Source organism: Microtus oregoni, unplaced genomic scaffold (genome assembly GCF_018167655.1).
Source record: "Microtus oregoni isolate MIOR12 unplaced genomic scaffold, Mior012 000032F_ref0000030, whole genome shotgun sequence".
Lineage (NCBI taxonomy): Eukaryota > Metazoa > Chordata > Mammalia > Rodentia > Cricetidae > Microtus > Microtus oregoni.
In genome coordinates this window covers 19,172,479-19,183,090 of record NW_024543091.1, presented here as the reverse complement: position 1 = coordinate 19,183,090, position 10,612 = coordinate 19,172,479, and the positions used below count along the sequence as shown (strand labels likewise).

Here is a 10,612-nt window from a genome sequence, read left to right as displayed (position 1 = left end):
AAAATTATAAATGTAATTGATATGTAAGAGGGAAGAGAAAATAGTCATGTAAGTGCTCAATTAAAATCTGAGACTGGAGGACAGTGAGAAAGAGAGGGTGAGAGAAATGGCAAAGCCAGAGAACTAGAGAACAGCTCAAACAGGTTGCATGCAACAAAGAACCTTGGCATTGCCATTCAATGGTCATCTTCAGCAGTATCAAAGACCAGACCACTGATGTGGGAAATGGCATGGACGCGCTGCACAGCAACCTGGGTAGCAGGAGCCACCCCTGTCAAAAGGAATACTCTGCTTTTCCGCTCACATAAAATCCCATCAGTGCAGCCATTTACAGTAATAGGAAGCAGACAAGCAGCTTCTTGGGTTTGGAGATAGGCGGTAAGAGGAGGAGGGAGACTAGGATCATCATCATCTTGAAGAGGATTCAGGTTCAGTGTCCAGCACTCACATCAAGCTGCTCACAACCACCTGTAACTCCAGCTCCAGGGGATCTTGCGCCCTCTTCTGGCCTCTGTGAGCAGTTGCATATATGTGGTGCACATACAGACATGCAGACACGTACACATACACATGTAAAAATCATGGGAAAATTTTAGAGAGTGGGGTGGGAAAAAGGAGTGCTCATGTTTCTTGTGGTGCTCTAGGTACCTATAGCTGCATGGGATAAAGCACAATCCTGCCTCCATGGTTTAAATGTCTTAATATACTCCAAGAAAGCCTTCTAGACAACAAAGTAATATGCTAGTTTAAATGATTTTGTTGAGTAAAATTTTAGAAACCACTATTTTGTTACTTCATTTTGCAAAGACAATGCATTCAACCCCCAAAATATGAGCTTCGGCATGATTTGAACCTGACCAGAAGATGACTTGGGACTGATTTTTCTCTTACGCTTCACTCTGTCAATGCACAGTGATTCCTAGGGCTTGGACGAGAACACTAGATCTGGGTAAGACTTTTGAAATACAAGAAAAAGGTGGCATGTAGGTGATCTCCACGACCTTAAAGCTAGAGGAGTGGAGAAGATGAAGAGCTGTCTAAGTGTGTCCTGACATATGCAACCGAGAGTCCACAGGATCTGAATAGCCACATTCTACCAAGGGTAGCTATGAATGGGTCCAAATGCAAGAGATTGAACTTACTGAAAACATGAGTGCTTTTGAGAATTCGATTGTGAACTTCATGAGTATGGATGCAATGTCTCCATGTCAGCTAGGTGATCCATTGCAAGGTACCACTTTCCCAGTGAGTGTGCTAGTACCTTGTCACTAGTTGGAAGTATTCCCAGTTGAATCCTGGTCTATAAAGAGGATCTTCTGCCCCCAGACTTGTAAAGTCAACATAAAACAAACAGGAAATTAAACGAAAATCTCCTACTATACTTATAGACCCAGCTTTTATAATTTTTTGGCACGGACATAGTGAAATTTTATTAGCTATGAATTTATTATGGGCCTATAACAACCATGGCATCATTTGAAAGAAGACCACGCTCTGCTCAAACTGGCTTTGGGGGCCATTAGTGGATGTATTAGTTCCTTTTTTTTCTCATTTTTGTTACTGAATACCTGACCAAAACAACAGAAGGGAGGAACGACCAAAGGAAGCAAGGAAGGAGGGAGGGAGGGAGGACGGAGGAAGGGAGGGAGGGAGTGAGGGACTCCTAGCTACATGGTGCGGTACATCACGGTGGGGAATCACAGAGGCAGGAGGTTGGAGCAGCAGCTCACATTATTTCCCTCACTCATTTAAAGCCACTTTACACCATCACTTATAGTTACTTTTTATTTTTTTTTACTACAATCTGAAATTAATAAACAACTTCAACAACATCTGGTTCTGAGCCAATTGTGGAGACAGATGCCCATAATCCCAGCATTCGGAAGGCGGAGAAGGGAGAATCAGGAGTTCCAAGTCATTTTTGACTACATAACTCGTCCGAGATATCCAGACCGGACTGTAGGAGACACTATTTAAAAAAGAAAAAGAAAACAGAATTTTGGATTACCTGTGATGGTCTAACAAGGTGAGAGGCACAAACAAACCCTGAAGCAGTCCACTAGAGGGCAGCAAGTACAAACCAAATTTAACTTTGCCCCCAGAAACGATTGATGGTATGCCAAAAATATACATTACAAACATGAATTGTTAAATGTAATTCAAATTCATTTAAAGATGTGAAATAAATGTATGCAAAATGTTTCTCTTTGGAATCAGTGGTGTGGGAGTTCACTAGTAAAACACAAAAGAATTAGTTCTGGTTTTAGCTCTTACAGTAATGTGACTTGAAGCAATCTAACACTTGCCCTCCTGGCCCACCCTTAAGACATTGCATAGCTGCTCAAAATGACAATGATGTTCTTTTCAAACTGGAATTTCATCGTTCAGTTATTTTTATTATAGTTCAGTCTTTTAGAAATCCTTCCGAATACAGTCTTGGACTTTAGGTCACCCATAATTTTAATTGATGGAGATTCTAATTGAGAAGTACCCACCAGGATATCTTGGAGAGTTTAGAACCCTCAAATATTTTAATTCACCTTTTGGGGGACATTGCCTAATAAAGTGACATGCTTAATATCTAGTAAGGACAGAGACTGCAGCGCTATCTAGAAAAAGGACTGGCTATACCTCAACTACTGGTCCAAAGAAAACAGAAGCCCACAACAACATCCTCACCACAGTCATCTGTATTTAGTTTGAGATGCGTCAGAAACGGAAACGGTATTCTAAATTGCATTCTTCACAGGCACCCATGGTTAAAACTGCCAAGTCTAGTGGCAACCGGAACCTTTTCTAAGTCTAGTTTGATCATGTAGCCACAGTTTACGCTGTGTTGTATATTTTAATATACAACCTTCTACCCTTGCTTAGAATGTGTTTTCCATCTACACGCACACGAAAAGGAATAAACCAGCTTGATAGTGAGTAGAAGCGATGAAGAAAGTCATCCTCAAGACACAGGAAAGCTTATCGGGAGTCAGAACACGCTGTCCTTTGTGCTCTCCAGACTGCTGGTCCGGGCAGGTTAGCTCGACCTGTGTTAGTGGATGGGGTTCTGGACCCTGTGGATCCGAGGTGGGCTAGCTTTCTCCTCCGTCTCAGGATGCCGTCATTAGCATTCATTCATACATCACTATTTCCAATCTGCTTTCCCTGATGAAAGTGAGGAATATGATTTCAAACTCGGGGCCATTTTCAGACAAGTAACAAAATCCCATTACTTTCAAAGGGTGAGCATGTATTTATTTATTTTTAGGCTGGGTCTCATGTAGCTTATGCTGGCTTTTAACTCCCTGTGTAGCTGAGATGGTCTTGAACTTCTCGTCCATTGGCTTCCACCTCCCAGTATTGAGATTACAAGTACGAGGTAATAGGACCTAAGGTTTGTGCAGTCCTGCAGATAGAACCAGGGCTTTGTGCGTGCCAGGCAAGCACTGGACCAACACACCCCAATTTCCAGACAATCATTTTAATGAATGACATACTGATGCCCTACATTCAGACCCAGACTTCTCTTTATTCTGTCCTCATCTGCACCAGGGGGACATCAGTGCTCCCTATCTAAGGCTGCACTCCAAATGAAACAACTTAAAACTTGTAAATCTATTATTACTGTTACTTAAATATTAAAATGATTTTCACTTCTTTATTGGATTCCCAGCAGGATGGAGCTTAGGATATGAGCAGAGTCCCTGCTTGATGTCATTTCCTCCTGGCCTTTTATTAAAAATGATTTAATTACGCTATTTATGTGTGTTGGGGTGAGGTCATGCCAGAGGAAGGCCCGTGGGGCTTTCCCCTCTTTATCATGCAGGTCTCAGAATCCTCACTAGATTCAAATCCAGGTGATGAAGCACAGCCGCCAGCTCCTTTCCCCCACTCGGCAGTCTTCCTACACCCTGGGCCTTTCCTATGCAACATCTTAATGCTTCATAAGTAACCGATGCTCTAAATCCCCAAAGAAGCCACGAAATGAACGAACTTTTAAAACGAAGCTGGTCTAATGCTGCCTGACATTAACGATCTTCCAGTCTGAGTGTGTGATACACATGAAATAGAATTGCCGTCTACAGTGGGATAGCAGCTGCCTAGCACTACCACATTGCTCAACAGAAATTCCAAGGAGTCTGCCCACACAAAAAGAAGTAACACCTGTTACTGTGATAACCCAGGGTCGTTTCTGCCAGGACTGGCTTGAAAGAAAGCTCTGATTAGAAAAATGAAAACATGTTTATTTTGTACAAATGGCTGTTAATGTCCAAGAGCCAAGAGGCTGTGAGTGTGGCAGGATAAGGCAACTCTCAGGGTCCAAGAGTTGGGAGTGTCTCAAACCCAAGTGACCTTGAGGGTGGGTTCAAGACCTAAGAGATTGTGGGTGTTTTAGGACCAAGAGCTATGACTGTCTGCAAGTGTCCCAGGTCCAAGAATATGGTGCATCTTAAGACCAAGAGACCCTCAGTGTCCTTGCTCCCACGGAATCCGGGCTCAGAGCAGCAGTAGCGAGCCCAACAGCAGCTCGCCCTGGCCCAGCGGTCGTCCACGCTCCAGCCCGCGGCCCTTGCTCTCAGCCTTGATGCGCACGGCCAGGCGGCGCAGCTGCTCCTCCGAGAGCCCATCAAAGCAGCAGTCCTGGTCCAGGGCGGCCTTGCGGCTGCGCCGGAGAACGCTGGCGCGCTGCTGGCCCGACGGCCGCAGCACCAGGCTGAGGCGGCAGCCCAGGGCGCGGGGTTCGAGCGCGGCGGCCGGGCCCTCTGCGCGCAACAGGCGGAGGCGGAGACACGCGCTGCGCGGACAGTACTCGGCGGCCAGGCGTAGCGTGCAATCCCCGCGGCCCAGAGCCACGCTGGCCTCGGCTTGCAGGCGCTCGGGGAGTGGGCTCGCGGGGACCGGGGGCGCGCAGGAGGCAGCGCGTTCGAGCTTGTCACCGGAGGACGGGGAGCGCGAGCCGGTCCGACCTCCAGGGGCCCACAGCGCGAGCCTCAGCAGTCTATCTGTGGCGCGCAGGAGGCGGCGTCTGCTGGGAACAGGAGAGGGCGCCAGGACCCGGGCGGCATCTGGCTTATGCGGCGCGGGGTACAGGGTGTCCGGGACTTGGCGCGGACTTGCGTAGGTGTGCTCTCGGTGGCGAAGTCCGAGCCTGGGGACTGGGGCGTCTGGGTGGCCGAGGAAGAGCGACTCCTTTCTGCGCGTGTGCGGGCTCTCGAGCAGCGCGCAGAAGCCGTAGGCGGTGCGTGCGCGGGGCAGATGTGACAGCGAGAGGGCGGCCTGTGAGCGCGGGTCCCAGTCAGTGCTACCAGCGTGGTCGTCCATCTCCGCGTCTGCAGCCCAGGCATCGCGCAGCGCTGCCCAAGCTGTGTTAGGCTCCAGTCTCGGTGGGATGCAGAACTCTGGGATGCGGTCAGGAGTGAGCACGTTCACGCATGCAGTGGACGAGCGCGCTTTGGTTCGGCGCCTTAGCCCGGGGAGAAACCCGTCTCGGTTCCTCAGGAGCCGTTCCAGACACCACATCTGGCCGCTGGTCCTGGAACTGGGTGATCCTCTGAGCCTGCTTGCTACATACAAATGCACACCTGTCAGAGGCAGCCTGAAAGAAAGTGGGAATTTCAGTCCTCTTTATTCCACTTCGTCCTGTCCAGATCCTTACATGGCAAAATCCCTCACCCCATTGCAAATTGTTTTCAGAGACTGAGAAACAATCGTTTATCACCCGCCCTGTCTCCAGTCGGCTGTCATGTAATTTGCAGCCGGCTGTAGTCTTCTCCATCCTCACTTACTGGTCCTGCTACCTTTGTCTTTTAACTTGAACCTCTGACCTCAGTGCCAAAAGGCGCTTTGCTTTGTGCATTTGTGCATCTGTTCCCTGAAACCTCTGAAGTCTAATATCAGTCCAGTCAGCGAGAAAACACACACACACACACACACACACACACACACACACTCACCAGAAACAGTGACTCCTTTCAACGAGCTTCAGGCCATCCAGGTCTCACAGCCTGGACCGAATTGGGTTCCCATTCTATACCTGGTTTTCGTAGTCAGATGATTTTCCAACCCGAGAGACTTTGAGAAATTCAAAGCGCCCGCGGCAGGTTGATCGCTGCTGTTCTAGGAGAGCTACTCAGGGCTTTTATACCAGCTGTCGCAGTGCTGCCTGGTAACCTGACGCCTGGTCCTCCCAGGTTTCTCTGCCACGTGGATGAACTTGCTGATCTGATCCCACAGACGGCTGTTCTGTGATTGGAGCCTTTCTCTTCCAAAACCCTGAACAGATTTGTTTCCTCACGTGCAAAATAGGATTAAGTCTGGATCACATCGCAGTTCTTGTGAGGACGGAGAAACAAAACCAACAGAAGCGCACAGAAGCACTCACTCAACATGCCCCATTTGAAGAAGCCAGTAGTCGGGTTTGTCTCACCCAATGATTTTTCTCATAGACAACCTTCTTGCTGCCTAGCGTTGAAAGTTCTTCACTTTCTGCATTCAGTTCTGATTTTAGAGGTCCTTTCTCTGTGGATTTTTAATCAGTCTGGGTTGTGGGATTGAGGAGGGAAGCTTTTGGGATTCCGGAAAGGTTCCATGTTTGTCTTGGGTGGGGTTAAAGGGGTGTATTCCCGTGTGAAGAAATCATCTAAGTACACTTAAGATTAAAGATATATCTATATCAATTAAAAAACCACAAGCTTCGGAAGAAGGGTGCTAATTTTTAATTAGGGAAATATACTTCAAACATCTAGCCATTGGCATTATCCTTTGGAGACACACACCAACCATATCTGACCTTTGGAGACTGTACCCCTCTGAGACCCCCATCCCTTTCTCTTGAAAATTGGTGTTATCCTTCAAGAGAGTTGTTTGCAGCTTGAGCTGAAAGAGATCCTGAGACATTTCAGTTAGAGGTTGGACACAGGATGTTTCTAAGATGCTCCCTTGCGAATGAATGGCCCCTCCAAGCAGTGTTGAATGAATTATGTTGAATTCAGGCAGAGGGGGTTTCAGTTTGGGGCATGTCGTGTGTGTTTTGTATCCAGGACGCACAGACAATGTGCTAGAAGACTTTGCCTCTAGAGTTGTCACAGAGACCTAGGAATCAGATTATCCATATTTTATAAGCAGCAGCAAAAACAAAACAAAACAAACAAACAAACAAACAAAAAACCCCAGCCCTTCAGAGGTGAAATAACTTACCCATAGTCATCAAGGAAAGGAAATGAAAAGAATGTCCACTAATGGGTAGTAAATGAGTTATTGGGGCTTAAGGTATATTATTATGCAGTGTGTATGTAACATAGCAAATGCTAAAGACGCAGAAGCGATGAATATCAGTATTGTTATTAACATTGAGAGTGGGAACACTGACAATAGTTAAGAAGATTATGTCTGAAGTCATGACAAATTTGGATTCCAGAATAGTAGCTTCCTATGAGCAAGTTACCAAATGTTTCTGAGCCTTGGTATCCAAGGTAAAGACCACGATAATACACATCACTGATTTGCCCTCGGATAAAATAGATACTCCAAAGGAGCAGTTCTACATAGGCCCTGATGCACATAATGTCAGTTGCTATGTTCATTGTGATTTAGGTAAATGCTCCTTAGTTCATTCACGTGTGTAAAGAAGAATTTATCAAAGGCTTCCTGGGTTTTAACCGCCATGGGAGATACACGAATCCAGGCTGTACCAGATCCTATCAGCTTATGTGCAACTCTTAGAAGAGAAAGGGAATGGTGAAGCTGAAACATTTAAATTCCATCTAAGTAGGGCAGTAGCAAAAATGAAAAAAAAAACCAAAAATATTTTGTTTTTAGTATGTATATATGCACATGAATGCATGCACACATGCTCATGCCACCTGCATGTGGATGCCCCAACAGGCCTGAAGAGGATAACGAAGCCCCTGGAGCCGAAACTACAGGTAGTTGTGAGCTGCCCTGCTTGGATGCTGGGAACCAAACTTGGGTCCTTTACAAGAGCAGCTTTTAGCCACAGAACCATCTTTCTAGCTTCAAGGGACTTTGGATTTTATTTTATATCTAGTCTGATAGGGAGAACTGGAGCAGGTTCCTGCATTTACCATGTCTGTGACTAGCTTCTTCTTCATTTTATAACCTCTATTCCTGGCTGAAATTCTTGGACCAGGGTTCAGTCTCTGAGAGAGTAGTTACATACCCAAAGAACATGTACATACGTTCAAACTCAGTTTTTTTTTTCCCATAGAGAAGGTGCTGCCGATTTCATGATATCCCAGCCGTTGGTTAAAATGGCAAGTACTACAAGAGCCCAGTCTGAGAAATTGTGACTCAAAGTCACTAACGTGTTGAACCCAGCTTGTAAGATGGAAGCTGCCATATCTATCGCACAGGCTTCTCTGTCAGGGTAAGATGTTCCCGTGAGTCCTCAGGGCACGTGCTGGCAGACAGCTGTTGTCACTGTTCCTGTGCATGTCTGCTTAGCCAGGCCTTAGCTGATTCACACTGAAATTCTTGAAAAACATCGCTCTGCTCAGCGTTACAATCTCATTCTCCCAGGACAGCATGGAGGAAAGGACCTGTGGGCTTCAGCTTTATAGTTATTAACTTTGGATCATCGGGCGAGCCGCTCTTTCTCTCTTCAGAGTTTTCTGTTAATTTAGGTGGTTAGAGTAACCAGATGCTCTGTCAGCTTCCTTGCTGTGCTGCCTCCTGCCTTTCACCTGCTTAGGCCTCCTTGTCAATCGTGTGTGTGTGTGTGTGTGTGTGTGTGTGTGTGTGTGTGTATGCAGGTACGCACATGCTTTGGTGCACATGCGTTCTTACTTTCATTACTTCTGTTTTAAAACCTTAGTCACTACAGTGTTCATTTTCTTCAGCTATCCCCTGCTTCCAATTTATCTGCTCTATAGGGCTGTACTTTGGCTGCCGACTGTGTTTTGATTTTTAAAATTATTATTATTTTATTTTATGTGTAAGTTTCTGCGCGCCACAATTGTGCAGTGCCCACAGAGACTGGAAGAGATCACCAGATCCCTTAGAACTGGAGCTTCAGGTGGTTGTGAGCAGCAATGTAGGAGCTGGACATTGAATCTGGGTCTTCTGGAAGAGCAACCAGTTCTCTTAACCACTGAGCTGTTTGTTCACCCCTGATGGTGTTTCTTGACATTAGTTATGCTTGTTTTAAAATGGGGAAAGGTAGGATTGGGTGGAAATGATGTGGACACAGTACTTGTCTATGAGGTTCTTAAGTTTTTCTGTTTAATTTATTGATTGATAGGTTGAGAGTAATATAATTACAATATTTCTCCATTCCCTTTCCTTTCTCCAAACTCTCCTATATATCCTTTCTCCCTCAAATTCATGGCCTCTTTTTCATCAATTGTTATTGCATGTATATATGTGTACTTATATAATTATGTATATTATGCATATGTACATAGCTTCCTAAATATAATCTGCTCAGCCCTTAAATGTTACTGGTGTGTATGTGTTCGGGGCTCACTGTTTGGCACTGGACACCTGTGGTGTGTTTTTCCCTGGGGAAGGCCACCTCTCCTGCTTTCAGCATGTTTCAGTTGCTTATGGTTCTTTGTGTAGTGTTGACGCCTTGTGGGATTTTCCCTGTCCAGTTTGATATCAGAAATTCTTTAAAAAATAAAATGGAATGTCCATTTTCGGTTTTTTAAAGGAATGTGACAAATTTGGGCTGTTCCTGGAGGCACACAGCCAACCACCACACCTGTAAACAGGCTCAGAGTGGGAAATGGTGAATTTTCAAATCTCGTATTGGCACAGTATACCACTATTGCACTAAAGTGTTTGAATCTCCTACTTCAAGTTTTTTTTTTTTAATCTTATTCTGCTAGTAGCCGTTGAATGGCAGCAAACCACAACTGATAGTCTAGCGGTGACTAAATTGAGTAATTGTTGACAGAAGAAAGGGTGGCAGTGTTCAAAGAAGGAAATTAGTAATTCCCACGTGATCTGGAGGAGTCGGTTAGCATTCCTAACTTAAATTTCTTTCTTTCTTTTTTTTTTTTTTTTTTTTTTGGTTTTTCGAGACAGGGTTTCTCTGTGGCTTTGGAGCCTGTCCTGGAACTAGCTCTTGTAGACCAGGCTGGTCTCGAACTCACAGAGATCCGCCTGCCTCTGCCTCCCGAGTGCTGGGATTAAAGGCGTGCGCCATCCTAACTTAAATTTCAACTATATTTTTCTCCAATAAGTTCCTATTAAAATTAATTACCCTACAAATTGTTAATGAGTATTACAGGAAAATGACTACTAATGACAGAATTCCTGAGATACAGGTAAAAAAAAATGGAATAAAACAGAATTAGGCTTACAGGAGCATATTTATACACTCTTTCCAAACTGTGAAGTGCTGTTGCGATATAGGGAATGATCACTGGCGAGTTAGCCTTGCCCACACCTCTCACAAGGTTGTATTTTCTCCTTTGTCCATTTGGCCACACTGTGCTGCGGTGCCTGCTTTCCTCATCTCACTGTTTTCCAAACACCGTTCTGTCATTTTGCTTTGTTTTTATTGCGTACCCCATATCAACAGCAACACCCCATATGGGCAGTAACATACTGCTTCTTTAGAATACTCAGTGGATAGGCAGTAGGGACAGAAGCAGGG

At 45.4% G+C, this 10,612-nt stretch overlaps 1 protein-coding gene across 1 annotated transcript; it reads right to left on the bottom strand.

Annotated features, from left to right (window-relative positions):
- Nucleotides 1–4,311: 4,311 nt before the first annotated feature.
- Nucleotides 4,312–6,046, bottom strand: LOC121465923 (C2 calcium-dependent domain-containing protein 4A-like). Its single transcript, XM_041679337.1, has 2 exons — nucleotides 6,026–6,046; nucleotides 4,312–5,587 (listed from the first exon to the last, which is right to left on the bottom strand). Exon 2 carries the CDS (start codon nucleotides 5,509–5,511, stop codon nucleotides 4,489–4,491), a length of 1,023 nt encoding a protein of 340 aa, XP_041535271.1. The 5' UTR covers nucleotides 5,512–5,587; nucleotides 6,026–6,046; the 3' UTR covers nucleotides 4,312–4,488.
- Nucleotides 6,047–10,612: the final 4,566 nt, after the last annotated feature.

Excerpts from the sequence above, each read along its gene's own strand:
- LOC121465923 (XM_041679337.1), bottom strand. The coding sequence starts at position 5,511 with ATGTGGTGTCTGGAACGGCTCCTGAGGAACCGAGACGGGTTTCTCCCC.